At 39.3% G+C, this 16,091-nt stretch overlaps 1 protein-coding gene across 1 annotated transcript in view; it reads left to right on the top strand.

The window, feature by feature from the left end:
- ABCA13 (ATP binding cassette subfamily A member 13) overlaps window positions 1-16,091 on the top strand; it is a 281,687-nt gene that overhangs the window by 87,111 nt on the left and 178,485 nt on the right. The window contains exons 24-27 of the mRNA XM_054018854.1: window positions 822-1,016; window positions 5,465-5,629; window positions 9,833-10,010; window positions 12,940-13,079. Coding sequence (XP_053874829.1) covers window positions 822-1,016; window positions 5,465-5,629; window positions 9,833-10,010; window positions 12,940-13,079 — 678 coding nt within the window. The remainder of the gene's footprint in view (window positions 1-821; window positions 1,017-5,464; window positions 5,630-9,832; window positions 10,011-12,939; window positions 13,080-16,091) is intronic.

The following is a 16,091-nucleotide window of genomic DNA, read 5'->3' as shown; positions in this document are numbered from 1 at the left end:
TCATTGTCTTTCTCCACATCTTTTTGAATTCTAATACCTTTTTTTTTTTTTTGCAATGGGACAACTAGAACTGTATGCAGTATTCGAGGTGTGGGTGAACCATGGATTTATATAGTAGCAGTTTGGTATTTTCTGTTTTATTATCTATCCCTTTGCTAATGATTCCTAAGATTCTGTTAGCTTTCTTGATGGCCAGGACACATTGAGTGGATGTTTTCAGAGAACTCACCAAAATAACTCCAAGATCTTTCATGTGTGGTACCAGCTAATTTAGACCCCATCATTTTGCATGTAGAGTTGGGATTATTTTTTCAAATGTGCATTATTTTGCACTTCTCAACATTGAATTTTATCTACCATTTTTGTCTCCCAGTCACCCAGGTTAGTAAGATCCTTTCATAACTCTTCATAGTCAGCATTGGACTTAACGATCCTGAGTAATTTTGTGTTGATACGTCAATTCCTGTTGTGGTTTTAAGATGCTTCCACAAAAAAAGTATATATTTATGAAATTTTTTCTATGAATTTTCAGTGTTGTAAGTGCGCCTGCCCAGATCAAGGAATGGTGCCTATTAACTGAATGATGTACATCTTTATAAATGAAAATAAATAGTATTGAGAAATGTATTTAAATGCCCATATAGTATAAAGTGCAAGCATGTCATCTTAACAAATAAGTAACTCTGTCTTCCAGTTCTATTGGTAGCTATTATAAGTAGCGTTATTTGTGTTATGAGACACATATTTACAGTGTATTCTTATGAAAAAATTTTTGATACATTTCAGGCAGGATAAATTTTAATCTATGTACTTCACAACAGTTTCTCTATAGTGCCCTTGCAGTAGCTTTAGCTGGAAGATGTGACAAGGAAGTGCTTAGTCTCTTGCTGACACTTCCTGAAAATGGCAAAACTTCTCTGGCAGTGAAGGAACTTTGTTCTCTCCCAGCGCTGGACTTGTATACCATGATTGTACGGATTACCCAGAACTTGAACTTGCGTAATATCATTTACAAGGTAAGAGGAGCAAGTACTTACTTCCGGAACTTTTTGGCGCTAGATGGATAAGTAACCCAATTACTGATCATAGTTCTGCCCCATATATTTTGTTGTCCTAGATGTTTATCCCAGTAGAAACCAAACACTGTCCTTCATGAAGTTCCTGCACCCTCACTTAGCATTGTGGAACCAGTAGATCTGCAGCAGGATGTACTCCTATATGTTGAGGGCCTGCTCCAGATTTCACTGAAGTCAATGGGAGTTCAGTCAGACCCTGGGGATGGATCCTGCCCTGCTGTTTGGGGGGGTGGGGAAGGAAGGAAGATTTAGGGAGCTCCCTATGGTTTTTTCCTTCATTTCCCACACCAATGCAACAGAGGGTGCAGGACTGAGGTTTCAGGCTGGGTTTTCTCCCTAGTTTCATAGGCAACTCTGCTTCTGTGTCTCCTTATGAAGGGTATGATTTTAAGCACAGAAATGGAAATCAGGGAACCCCAAATTCTAATCCTGGCCATGATGCATAACAGTTTAAGAATGGGGGTAAAGAACAGCTTGTTCTATTGATACTACGGAATTAGTGTAGGTATGCAAGTTGACCTGCTTGGAGGTTAGCCAAGATACCAGATCAAACACCCCTCAACTTTTGCAAAAAGTTGCATGGAACTGTTAGATACCCCAAGGATCCAGAACTTGGTCTTGTATCTCACCCAAAAGACAGCTCTATAATTGGCACTGCACCATCTAGCAAAGTGTTCGGGCAACAGATTGGAGCTGATTTGTGGCTCAGGCTTGCTTGTTTAGCACTAACAAATAGAAGTTTTCAAACTGTGTTCTGATGGTTCTTGGAGAGCTGTCAGGTCATACTGTTCTAATTCCTGTTGGTAACTGGATGAAGCTAAGAATGTATAAATCCTTTGCCAGTAGTAATCTTCCATGTGAGCAATTGCTATAGCTGCCACAGGAGTGTTATTTGATTATGTTCTGTCTCCTGAATCGCCAATAAAATTGTTAGCTAAATGCTAATAACAGAAACTTTGGAGATCCTTTAGGAGGCCATAAAAACACAGCTCAGTTTTCAGATCTTTGGCTGAAGTTAGAATGAGTCATCTTTTGACTTGTAAATTGAGCAAATCTCATGTGGCGTCATTTGAGAGAGAATAAATATGTAACCCCCGATACGACTTTGACCAAGTCACTTATCTAAGACCAGAGTGCACATGTAAGTATTTTATTGGCTTTACTAGGCTTTGGAGCTTTATATTTTCCAATGCCTCTGTGTTAGAAGTAAAAATGTTCACTATGTTATGGAAGTTGTAACAGTAACTATGTGCCTGGGCTAAATATCATCATTCTGGGGTGGGTTACATAAATACAGAGTCACCACCTTCAATGCATAACAGCCCTGGGACAACTTTTTGTGCTGTACAAATACTGTGACTAAGAAGATAAGTGAACAGATCAAAATTCTTTTTCGCACCAAACTCTGTGATGGAGGACAATAGGACCCAGAATCATCTGGGAGCAGTAAGATTGTACCATGGTCCAAATTTTCAAAAGCATCTAAGTCACTTCAGAGTCTAAGTTTTATGGGAACCTAGGCTCCAAAGTTCCAATGGGACTTAGACTCCTAAGGGTATGTCTCACAGTGAGAATGTGAGCTCGGGTTGACAAGACTCAGTCTTGCGAGGCTCATGCTAGTGCACCAAAAATAGTTGAGTAGACATGGCTCAGGCTTGAACTTGGGGTCTGAAGTCAAGGGAAGGTGGTGGGCTTCAGGATCTGATCTGGAACTTGCTATTTTTAGCACAGCAGCGTGAGCCTGAGTCTGTTGACCCGAGCTTGGAGGCTCACTGCTGCGGTTTGTGTAGACATACCCAAAATGACTTGCGTGCTTTTGAAAATGTTTACTCCACATGCCTTTGATGTTCCAATAGCTCATCTCTTCAAGATAAGAATAGCGTGGGTTGTGGTCTAATCTCTGCAGCAGATGGTTCTCATGTGTAAGGATCACATTAGTTCAAATGCAGACTGCAGGGGGACAATGTTTACTTGCACTTATAGAGGAAACTGAGCTGTATACTTTTTTGTTGCTTTTGAGAGCTATGCCACAACCCAGAAGCAGCTCACTGTGGCACTCTGCCTCTTTAAGGCTGGGACTTCTGGGCTTGGCCAACAGTAGGGAATCTTTTTGTTCCCCCTCACTCAAATCTGGCTTGTGGACTGAGACCTGGGATAACAGGAATGTGGCAAAAATGTCAGGGCCACAGGCTTCCTTCCGTCCTTCCTTCCTTGACTTCTCTTTCCTTAACATTTTCCTTTCTCACTTTCCTTCCCTGGTTCCTAGGCTGCTTGCTAATTTCCACTAGTTTGTCTCCTGACTAATGCATTTCCTGTGTACAAAAGAAGAATAAAATTATCTCAACCTGTATGTCTCTCTTCTTGTAGTAGAGAATCTGCAAGTCCAGAAAATTCCTCGCTTTGGGCTTGTCCACATGGTAGCCGTGTTTATCAGATCAGTTAGCTCACTCCAGTTAGCTTAACTTTATTCCACCCCCCACCTCTTCATGTCCATGTTAACAGAATTTTAAACTTCTAAATCATTTGAGTGGCTACCATAGGACCAGCTCACTTGATTTTAATGGCATTAAACTATGCCTACATGGGTATTAAGAGGAGATGGGGTTCAGCTGAATGAATATAACTCAATTGAAAAACACAAATTTTTGCCCATGTACACTGGGCCTTTGGGGATTACTGATGAAGTTAGGAAGTGTAAGGCTTGTATGTGGTTGGAAAATTGTAGTGTTGCCATTATACACAGCTTTCTGCATTATGAAGGGGGACCAAGCGTTTGTTGCTGAAACTGAGTTGCCTCTGTGACTACTTTTGTGCGTGGTTAACCAGGAACAAGTCTGGATTTATTGTTTGAGATGACACAGTTATGAACAAAATAATCCTATATTGGGTGGGATATGTGGTGGCTAGTGTGTGTGCATTCTACTCCTTTGTGGTAGTTGACCTCCAGAATGAGAAAAGGCCAAACCTATTTCTGCTAGTTGAAGGGTATTTACTTGAGCTCAAAATGAGAGAAACATTTGTTTTTGAATCCAGAGTTCCTGGATTCTTGTTTCCGATGCCACACGTATAAAGTTAAACTGATGACTATGACAACAGATTTGTAATAAACAGACCAGTCTCCTGAAAATGCCAGACTGAAGTGTTCCTAGAATGTATACATAACTAAGGTGAGGAGAGGAGCTTTGAGTCGCTTCTTGAAAAATAGGCCAACCTGAACAAAACAGTGACTCTCCTAATGGCTCTTTCACGGAGTCTTGTTGATTTTAATAAAATCCAAGTACAGAGCTGCATTGTTCACTTGACTGTTTCCATCAACTACTCCTCATTTGTTTATGGGACTTTTTCTGACTTAATTGGCTAATTGTTTTTATTGAATAAAGCATGTTCCAGAATGTTTGTTATTTAAAGAACATATGCAAAAGAGGATGAAATCTAAAAAGCTGATAAACTTACAGACCATAGATTTCCATAATAGAAAATGCACTAGTAAAATATGGGTGGAGGTAGGAAATAGAGTATGTAAAACAGTGGAAAAACACAACAAGTGTTCTAGCCGTGAGACAATAATTATGAGGAAAGTGAAGGGGGGATGGGCAGGGCTGCCCGGACGATTCAGGGGGCCTGGGGGCAAAGCAATTTCGGGGGCCCCTTCCATAAAAAAAAGTTGCAATATTATAGAATACTATATTCTTGTGGGGGCCCCTCCAGGGCCAGGGGCAAATTGCCCCACTTGCTCCCCCCTCTGGGCGGCCCTGGGGACGGGGAAGAACCTGCAGACTAGGAAATAGCAATTCAACATGACTTTAAAACCTACTGAATTGGCAGCTCAGCTAAGTGAATAGGTTGTGATTTTTTTTTTTTAAATGTTAAACTTCTGTAATAAACTCACTGTGAAATCTTGGCCGCATTGATGTCAATGAGAGTTCTGCCATTGACATCAAAGGGGGCTAGAGTTTCACCTATGGAATCAGCCCTGAGTAGGAAAGGAGAGACAGAGCTGTGTATCTAGACAGCAGAAACATGCTGTGTATATTTCAATTTTAAACTTAAGGGATTCTAACAATAGAACACTTTTTGTAATTGTTGTATGTCTCTCTCACCAACAGAATTTGGTCCAATAAAAAGACATTACCTTGCCCACCTTATCTCACTTTATCTAAATAAAGTTCAGGGTCCTTAGAAAATTGTGAAAAGACTGTGGTCTCTTTCATCATCAGTACCCATTCCTGCCACAGCCAGTGTGAGGGCACAGAGAGAGCATTTGGGGGGAAACATGTCTGGAGCTTTTTTAAGCAGTGCAAGAGAGGCTGAGGAATTTATAAACTCCATATTGTATGAATAGGGTGGATTTTATATTAATCGATTCTCATGCTTTTCTCTTCTTCAAGATCATGATACCTTCTGAGGTCAACAAGTTACTGAATGCCTTGTTGGAAGTGGTCATTAGCATCAGCTCCCTTTTAAAAAAAGGCCAACATGTCCTTGAAAATCTTCCCATGTTCCTCCAAGCATTCAAAAGTGTTGATCTGCTTGACATCTCGGCATTTCAACAGGTATGTGTTTGATCTTTCATCCATTAGCTGTATTTATAGTGCAAGTATAATCACTTTTTTTTTTTTTTAGAGGACTTCATTAAGGTCAGGTACTAAATAATGAGGAGGAATGTTGGGCAAAATCATAATGTATCCCATAGACTGCTGGGCGGTATTGCATAATTGGTGAGTTGAGCCTGTTATACTCAGGTCTTGGTACGTTTGATGGTCTCTTTCATCACCAGTATCCATTCCTGTCACAGTCCAAGATTTTCCTGGTGATCCAAATACTGCCAGCTCTTCTTGTTACTTATTTGAGATCACAGCCTAAACTGCTATGGCAACAGGCTGTTTATTAATAATGGCATCTATTCTGTGTGTCATGGAGAAAACGGGGCACACACTACTAATGTTTATTTTGTTTTTTAATTAAAAAGCCATTCCTTTAACCCTGGTCTTGCATAGTTTCTCCATCTACTACTTCATTATAATGAAAATGTTCACCTATTGTAAATCACATAACTCATTTCTCCAAATGTACTGTATGGGCAGTTGATAGATCCATAGTGTTGGGTCCTTGATTTTACCCAGTGACTGGTAATTGTCGTCTTGGTAGGAAGGAGGGTTTTGTGGTTAAGGCACTCAACTCAGTACCACTGGTTTCAGTTCTTAGCTCTGCCATGTGTTTTCTTTGTGACCTTGACTATGACACTTGAATCCCTCTCTGCCTCAATTTCTTATCTGTAAGGTGAGGATGATGATACATTCCAAACAGAGTGAGGAAGTAAGCTCTTTGTGGCAAGGACTCTGGCCATGTGTATGTACAACGGCTAGTATAATGTTGGAGATATTATAAAATAAATAATGCGTCATAAGAAAGGACTCCCCTGTCTAAGGACCAGATTCTGCTACCCTTTCTCCCACTGAGTAATACCTTATTGCAACAGGTTGTCTTATCAATTTTGGTGGCACTACTTTCTGGAGTAAGGTGTTACTGAGAGTAAAGATGACAGCACCTGGCCCTAAAATTGCAAACCTTTAAAATGCCTCACTGGTAGGTAATGCATGCCTGCTTGTTACTACAGTATAATAGTCAATTCAAATCCCACTTAGAGGACAATATCCTTATCTGATGTAAATCAGCATTTCTCCATTTACTTCAGTAGTGGTATGAGCTTTTCCCATAAGGCTCTAATTTGTGTGACAAACTTAAAAAGTCGAAACGTTACTCAGACAGGCCTGCCTGTTTGTCTTTTAAAGCTTTTCTTTTATTCAGAGCTTTCCTGGCTGTTTTATAGGTTTGGTTCTTCTAATGCTCTGCTTTCCAATGAGGCATTTGTCTATATCAGTGTTTCTCAAACTGGGGTCGCTGCTTGTGTAGGGAAAGCCCCTGATGGGCCGGGCCGGTTTGTTTACCTGCCCCGTCCACAGGTCCGGCCGATTGCGGCTCCCACTGGCCACGGTTCGCTGCTCCAGGCCAATGGAAGCTGCTGGAAGCAGCGGCCAGTACGTCCCTCAACCTGCGCTGCTTCCAGCAGCCCCCATTGGCCTGGAGCGGTGAATCGCTGCCAGTGAGAGCCGCGATTGGCCGGACCTGTGGACGGGGCAAGTAAACAAACTGGCCTGGCCCGCCAGGTGCTTTCCCTACACAAGCGGCGGCCCCAGTTTAAGAAACACTGGTCTATATATATAACCTCATGACCTTCCACTCTTTTTGGGCTGGCTCCTCAGCTGGTATAAGTCATTGTAGCTCTATTGAAGTAAATGCAGCTACACTGATTTACATCAACTGAGGATATGGTCATATCATTTTTCACATCAACTCATCTGATTTACAGCAGGTTCAGGGCCTTCTCAACTGTGAATAAAATATTATTTATTGGGCCTACCCCCCAAAGTTGATGATTTGATAGAGTTAATCTTTGAAAAATCTTATTTGATAAGACTCTGCAGAGAGAAGAATGCAACAGCAGAGGGGGCCACCTCATCGCAGTTTTGTTCTCTCATTTACTGCTGCTTATATCATCCTGGACTGCAGCCCATCTCACCCTGAAGTTTTGTGTCTTTTCATATCTTCCAATTTCCTGATTACTTGTTCTAGCACGATCTTTATATTTTGCAGGGTTGTTTTTTTTAAAAACGTTTCCCCTGGGAAATTTATGCCTGTATCTGCCATCAAGCCTCCCTCTAAACACCCAGGCAAAAAAAAATCATTTAATTGTTTTAGCAATTCAGTGTCTACCTCTTTTGTCAATAAATTACCCATGTGATTTCTCAAAGGCCCTTCTATCTACATTACTGACCTTTTGTTCCTTTATGTACCAGGAGAAAAGTTATTTATCTTAATCTTCCATTCATTCTCAGGCTTTGTAAGCTCTGCTACTTTATAGCATAAGCCCTTTTACCCTTGATTATTTTGTTCACTTCTCAGCTCATCCACATTGGCCAAGTTTGTAGCCCCTGGTAATGCCAGATATAACCCTGGGGCATTTTCATTTCTCCCATGTTGCCTTCCTGATGGATTTTTATTATAGTGATTGTAATACTGAGCTGCTTTCTGTTCTAAAGTGCACTGGAGGAATATTTTGTAATGGATAATTTATTTGAGAAAAATCACTTTTTTGTTGGTGAACTGATCATGGTTTTCGCAAGTTTATTTGCAGATTAAAATCATTCTCTGAATTATTTCTGTATGTCATTCACAAACAGTTCGTTCTGAGTATTCAGGATTTTAAATGCAAAGCATTTTGATTGGGTCCTCAGGTGATTAAATGGTTAGTATGTTTCTGTCCCCTGATTGGGTGAGCTTAGAAACAAGATTCCAATGCAAAGGGTCATGATCTGAATTCCTAATTCTTCGCCTTTGTTTATTCTGCAATACATAAAATTCTCTTTCAGTGAATGTTCATGTCAGCAAATTCTTTTGAGATCTATGAATGAAAGTGCTATATAAGAGCTAGTGAGTACTAAGATTTTAACCAGTACTCATTATACTTCCTCTAGATCAGTGAACATGCTTCTTTCACTTTGTGATAGACACATTTAATTTAAAAAGTTTTGAAAGATAAAGCCTCCAAGCTGACCATAACCTATTACATCCTTAAAGTGAAGTTCTGCTTTGAAGATTGACTTTGTAAAAATGATATAATCATGTTTCACACTTATTGTGTCCCAGTGATTTCAATATTAAACATGTTCACTTTATCAGATTAACTATTTTTTTCCGCATTGCTAGTCTTGCAAACTCAACTGAGATCTGAAAATCCAGCTAGGTTCTTTCTGACATGGGTATCTTCAATAGTGATAAATTTCAGGCAGGCCAAATGCTTGTTTTAGTTAGACCTTTGCAGCCCGACTGTCATCCAATTATGTCCTCAGTTCCAATTATGCAACCATATAGCTTTCAGTGGGATTGCACAATTGTGAGCACATAGTTTGAAAACTGCAATTGCACAAGTGGGCTGCTATTGGAACTTGGTTAACAACACAGTTGAAGGTGCATAAGCAGTCAGATCAGTCTTCCACAACAGCATCTGTTCTACAAGACTGATGACAATAAAAATCTCTTTCTTCAAGAAAGAGGGATGATTTGATTCAAAATATACATACACCAGGAGCAGATCTAATAAGAACATACCATTTTACACAATCATTTTTCAAAGTACAACTGCATTTTAATATTTTGAACAAAGGACAACTGTTTCTTTGTAGCAGGCCCTTTTTCATGGCAGACATTCCCATCATGTAAAAAGATGCTTATTTTTGTTGTTGCTATCTTTATAATGTGTGACAGTAGAGTAATGCATTCAATCCCACTTCGGTTTTTGTTGAGGGAAGCAGAGTGTATGAAAAATGACAAGGTAATCCAGAGGTCTGCAATCTGATGGTCCTGATATTTCCTTTCTTTTTCTGCCCAGTCAAGCCATGAAAATATGACATTTTTGAAAGGTTAAAGTAGTACATTATACTACCGTATTTCACAGAGTATTCTGGCCATTAAAGTGGCGATATCTTTCCCTGACAAAGGTGAACATGAGAACAGAAGAGAGCACAACGTGCATCCATTCTTGTAGACAATGTGAAAACTGTCATTTTGTTGACCTCCTTGGATGCAGTAATGGGGAAGAACATCTGAACTACTACTGCAGTTGTGAAAGTTATGACTGGATTGTTCAGGGTAACTGTTGTAATTGAGATTCCATTCCTTAGTAATTGTTGTTCTAGTTCCTACAGGGTGGGAAATCTAGAAGTTCCATTGCTGGATCCCTTCAGTCTTTAATCAGGGCAGTCTGTAAAGAAGAATCCTCTTTCTTCAGCAACACCAACATGTTCATTGACATGCCCAAGATCACTGAGCTCTTGGAAGATGATATGGCAAAATACAGCATTCCCAAAGACTCAAGTAAGAGAAACATCAATCACAAGTTGCATATATACATACTCACATTCAGAGTTTGCCATGCATTCTAAACCTTTTCTTCTTAAGTAGAAATGTTGATATATTAACTGGCATTTCAGCTAGCTGACATTGCAATCCTGAACACAAGGAATGATTGATGAAAGGTTTTATTACACAGAAATGATTATGGAGACAAGTGACAAGCAATTAAAGTTATTTTGTTTTCTTGCATATAATAACAATAAATATGACTCCCCTGTCTCAGACAGGTCATATATATTGGAAGTTTATTAAATGTTCAAAATTAAATACATTCTTAGATACAAGGTTGCAAATTTATAGTTATATACTTTTATTTTGTGAACTTGGTGTTATGGTGTTTTATGATAAAATCCTTAAGCTTCTGAATACAACCAGGGAAGAATACTTTTTGTCTTTTCTTGTAATTGAGTTGTTGGCTACCATTAGAGTTAATGTTCCAAGTTGTCTGCACCCTGCTGCTATTCTTATATCGTGTGTGTGAGACTTCTTTCTAGACCTATCACACACCAACATTTGACTCTTTAAAATTAATTTCGGTGATCTTCCAGGAAAGGAATTGTGACTCAGAGAGGCATGATTCCATTGTTGCTCCTTGGAGGAAGGGTGGCGGTGATGTGGAAAATATCTACTTCTGGCTGTATGACTAGCAGATTGCAACATCTTGTCTGGGCTCAGCTGTCCAAGCCCTGAACATGGAGCCAGAGCTCTTCCCAAGCCCTGCCACCTACAGAGGCAGGGAGTACCAGTCACATAGCTTCTGCTTGTCCTTCTCCTACTAGTAGTGGAGTTGCAGAGAGGCTGCACAGGGGATTGTGTATGGGTCCTTACCTCTCCTGCCCACTTCCCCCTGCCTTATAAATGTCAGTGGCCCTGGCTTCCAGTCCTGTGTGCTCACTACTGAACTTGCCTTATTGTCTTATAGTCCCACAACTGGACAACACTTTCATAAAAGTCCTAGTCTAAAGATTAGCTACAGTGCTCCATATGTTCATCATACTATCACTCTGGCCTGGCCACCTTAGAGCCCTTGTTAATTTTTCTCCAGTTACAGATCTTGTTTAGAGGGGACTACTTTCTTAAAGGGAGATTGTGGAGGAATAATCTGGACAAAGGACTGGGTTCTAGAAACTCCTTGGTTACACTCCTGGCTCTGACACTCACTCCTGGTTTTGGGCAGGTCACTTGACATTTCTAATTCAGTACGACTTTGTATAATGCAAATAATAATACTTGTCTCCCTCATAGAGGTGGTGTAACTAGAGCTGGGTGAAATTTTTGTTAATTTTTTTTTGCAGGTACCAAAATGATTTGTGAATTCAGGTCAAATACAGCAAATAGTTTCAGCTGAAAAACCTTACATTTCTTGGGAAATGTTGAAATGATTTGTTTTGTCATTTAGTTTCAAATCAACTTTTCAAAATGATTTTTTGTTGCTTTGGGGAGAAAAACCAAAAACTTCAAATTTTTTTAGAATTTGTTGGTTTGTCACCAAACTAAAAAAATAAATTACTCACTGAGCTTTACTAGTGACATTACTTAATGTTTCTATAGTACAGTACATTGAAGATGAAAATTACTAGTAACAAAAAATACCCAATGTAAACTAAGCATAGAAATTTAGACCTGATCCCGCAAAAAGCTCCTTGATTTCAATGGGGAGCCGGTCCACATGTTGTTGCTTGCAGGATCAGGACCATAGCTTGCAATGAGGTTATTAAGGATGCACATGCTTGACTACCAAATTTTACTTGGGTTAGGGGAATGGATTTTTCAGCTAAGCAGCTGAAATATAGATAGATTAAAAAATGAATTAAACATCATACAGTTCAGTTACATATTTGCATCTATCTGCAGCTTTCTGAAATAAACTATGCTACCTTTCTTGATGAAGAGGCCCGTAGACATTTCACTGTCACCCAAAAGCTGTCTTGTCAAATGGAAAAGACAGTCTTCATTGAATGGCCTAAGAAAGTTCAGAAAGTAAGAAGGTGTATAGCTGCTGATTAGAACTATGCTTGCCTTCTCTTGAGTATGGAAATAATTATCTGACTATTATAAATCCCTCATTGGTCTATAATTGGTGATGCTAGTCTCTTATACTTTAAAGAACTTTTGATCTGTATGAGAATTTATAGCAGTGACTCTTCCCTCTGCATTTATTTTATGTGTGTTTTGCCTGTGTACTTTGACTCCAGAACTGTAATACACCAATACAGCTTCTAGGACAGGGGCAGTTTATCTAGTGTTTTCACTAGTGACCTGGTCTACACTACACAATTAAGTTGCTGAATAAATCATCCACTTGCACCATCTTACAACAACCTGATTAAGTCAGTCTACACAATACAGCCTTCCTCCCGCCGATGTAAGTGCTCTGCTACACCAACATAGTAACTCCACCTCCACGAGAGGTGTAGGGCTTATGTCAGTGTAGTTATGGTGACACAATGTCTGTAGACACTGCGTTACTTATATTGGCTTTTGGCTGTCTTGTCAATTTCACGGCTCTGTGTTCCTGGTAAGGAGGCGCACCACTGACAGAAGGAGGGTAGTGTGTAATTACTGCGGTGGCTGTAAGTTGAAGTAACATAGCTTAACTTAGGGCTGTAGTGTAGACATGCCCTAAGATTCTGTTCTCTTTGGGGGCTGATTGTTCTCAGCTTAAGTGGGAGTTGTGGATCCCCAGCTCCTCGCAGGTTCAAGCACTTGGTGAATGAACTACATCTCTCCAAAGAGCTGTAGTGATGGTTCAGTGAGAATTGAGGATTTTCAGCACCTTACAGAGGCCAAGCGCTAAGTTAGTCATAGGCATTATGTTGCTGAATAAATCATCCACTTGCACCATCTCTTAAATATGGTCTCTTTCTTTCTCCCTCTTTTTTTACCACAGCTCCATTTTGCTTGCAGCTTTATCAGGAAATTTTACAGTCACCTAATGGGGCTTTGATGTGGACCTTCCTGAAGCCCCTGTTACATGGGAAGATCCTGTACACCCCCAACAGTGAAAAGTTTAACATGGTGATAGAAAAGGTGAGTAGCTAAGGAAATGAATAAATCAAATGTCTGTACTTATATGGATGGTAGAAACAATGGAAAGTGTTTCCTTTAAGAAAATTGGTAGGGTTATTTTCCCCAGATGTTCATCCTGCTCCCACTGCACATACAAAATAACAATAGCATTTGTGTTTCAATTTACTCCATTTACTTCAGTGAGTTTGCATCAGTGTCAATGAGGAGAACTTGGCCCTAAATTTTGCAGTCCCTGTTCAAGTGAGCCAGGAAAACCATGATAAAAGGGCTGTAGTGAGCCCTTCTGTGTCAGAGTTCAGGGGCTCTATGTAAGTCCTCGGTGAGTAAGGGTTAACTTCTGCCCCATTTCCCCCTTCTTTTGCACAGATGCTCACAGGAAAGGCTGCATGAAGGACCATCTGTTAGTTGTGTATTTGTACAGTGCCTAGCACAATGGAGTCCTGGTCCAGGACAAGGCTTCTAGGTGGTACTGTACTAAAGAGAAGAATGCCTTTGGGAAGATAGGCTGTACACCCAGGGTCACTGGACTGGGTTAAACCCCAGGCTTGAGTGCTTCTATGTTTTCTTTTTTATCCCATTAACTTATTTTACTTTATAGTATGGTTTTCCTGGCCAGTGCAGATGAAGCCTAATTGTGCTACAAAACAGGAACAACTCTGAATTTTAGATTATGGGTGGGATTTTCAAATAGAGTCAGGAGTCCCATGGAAAGTCAACAGAATTTGAGTGCCTAACTCTCTTAGGCAATTTTGAAAATCCCACCCTTTGTGCCTATCTGTGCAGTATATGGTATGTCTGTCATATCCCTCCGCTAAATGGAAGTATGTTAGATATGCTCAGATACACACGATTGGCTCATGTAGTGGAATTGTTCCTGTAGTTCACCTAGTTTAATCTTGTGGGGTAGGGGAGTGGCGGGGAGGAGGGTGTTGTTAAGACAACTCTTACGAATTTTCCTGTCCATACTATACAAATACATGGTTGGCTGTTGACATTGGTGACTGCTTATATGACGAAAGTTTCTAAGATTGTTACTTGGCAGGTATCCTATATTTAAGAGTCCCAATCCCAAAGAGCATACGGTCAACTTCACAGACACTCGTTTTGTTCTATGTTTGTACAGTGCCTCTCTCAGTAGGGTCTGTGACCAAGGTTCTTGGCACTATTGCAATACAAATAAATAATAACTATTATGATCTATTTAAAAGGGCTTGGCAGTCAGAGGAAATATTTGTATTTGTTGCAAATATTATACTTGTAATGAAATCTTAATTATTACAGGAATGGTAATTTAGGTCCATTTAAAATGTGAAATAAAGCATGACTGCTTGATAATGGTATACAAAATATTTTTTTAAAGATTGTACTGACCTCGGTTTACCATGGAAAACACTATGTTCTGACTTTTACTCTAAAAAGTAGGATGTTAAAATCTAAGTGAAATGATAAACGTTAGAACTACTCGTTAACTTCACAATAGCCCTTTGTGAATCAAAAATAAGATTTCGGTGGTTTCTTAGTTTACAATTATAATGAAGAACTTAGTTTGGGTGACAGGCTATATCCCTTGGTCCGCTGAGTTGAATATAATTCATTTTAAAACTTTAGGCTGATTTTTAAAAAAAGGGGCTCTTTTGATTTTTACAGATGTGAACTCTAAGTGGTGATAAAACTCTGTGTGCAAAATTGCATTCTGCATTACAGTGACACCAAGAATAATGTGTTGTAGAGATTTCCACGTTATTTTGCCAATTAGTATGCCACAGCCACTATCTTAATAGGATCCATGATAAGACAGATAAATCTTTCAGCACACGCTGAATCCTATTCTAGATCTTAAGTGAAACGAAGTCTACTCAGTAACAGCACTGAGATTGCCAAGTTATCTTAAATGAGACAATTTTACTTTTTTTTTTCATCTTCTGAAACTACACAGATTCTATTAGATATTATAGCCCAATAAATCTATTAACATGTTTGGACCTCAGACAGTTCCATCAGCTCATTCAAGATGTCTTATAAAAATAAATGCTAGACTCACCAAATTATCAATGATAAATTATCTGTTTATTTGTAAACATGGATCTAGCAGGTAGGTCTCTCCATCAAATCCATCTTTATTCTTTCTGTTGCACAGTCTTATTAATTATTATACCCTATGGAAATTAAGGCAAACTAAATAATTATCAACAAATATCCTAAATATTGGTATTGAGTCCAAACCTGCACCCTTTACTTAGGCAAACCTGCCATTGAAGTAGAGGTGCAAGTTTTCCCCTAACATGGACTGCAGGATCATACCCATTCAACTACTGTTCCCTAGGAGTAGCTAGGTACATGCTACAGAGAAGGGTAGCATTCAAATCTGTTTGCATTTCAGGATAATTTTCATGTTTTTGTTTCATAAAGTGAAATATCTCATCTCAAGATTACTGAAAACCATTCTTACAATAAGTCATTAAATTTGCTTTCTACCTGTGATAAATAAACAATCCTGACATCTAAATCAATATTGACCAGTCAAGTTCACACACACAATAAATGCATGCCAATTGACATCAGCTTAGTTCAATGAAAATTTTTGTTCAATTCTGAGCCAATCAGAAAGCGTGCATGTCTGATTCTTGATTGGCTCGTCAAAGGCAATGTGTTTTTCTTGCCATATTCTTGCATCTCCATTTAGGATGATAGTTTAATAGTTTACAATACATCAAAACAATTCAGAAGTAAAAGTAAGAAAACAAGTCTGACAAACTCATCCTGGTTTTGGATTCTTGCCGCCTTGCTTGCCAATCCTTAATATGAAAGGCAAAGCCTTTCTTTATAAATATCAAGCCTTCATAACAAGATAAAGAGGTTCTTATTCTACAACTTTAATCGGGTTGTCTCGTGAAGTTTGGCTTTGGAAAAAAAAACATTTGTTTCAACTCCCTTCATAATGAAAAATTATATTACAATGAGATGTTTTAACAGGCTGACAAATAACCTCAAAAGGATAGTTTCTAGCTCTAC

This window comes from Malaclemys terrapin, chromosome 2, assembly GCF_027887155.1.
Source record: "Malaclemys terrapin pileata isolate rMalTer1 chromosome 2, rMalTer1.hap1, whole genome shotgun sequence".
NCBI lineage: Eukaryota > Metazoa > Chordata > Testudines > Emydidae > Malaclemys > Malaclemys terrapin.
Note: the sequence above shows the minus strand (reverse complement) of the source record. Positions and strands in the feature narration are given on the sequence as shown.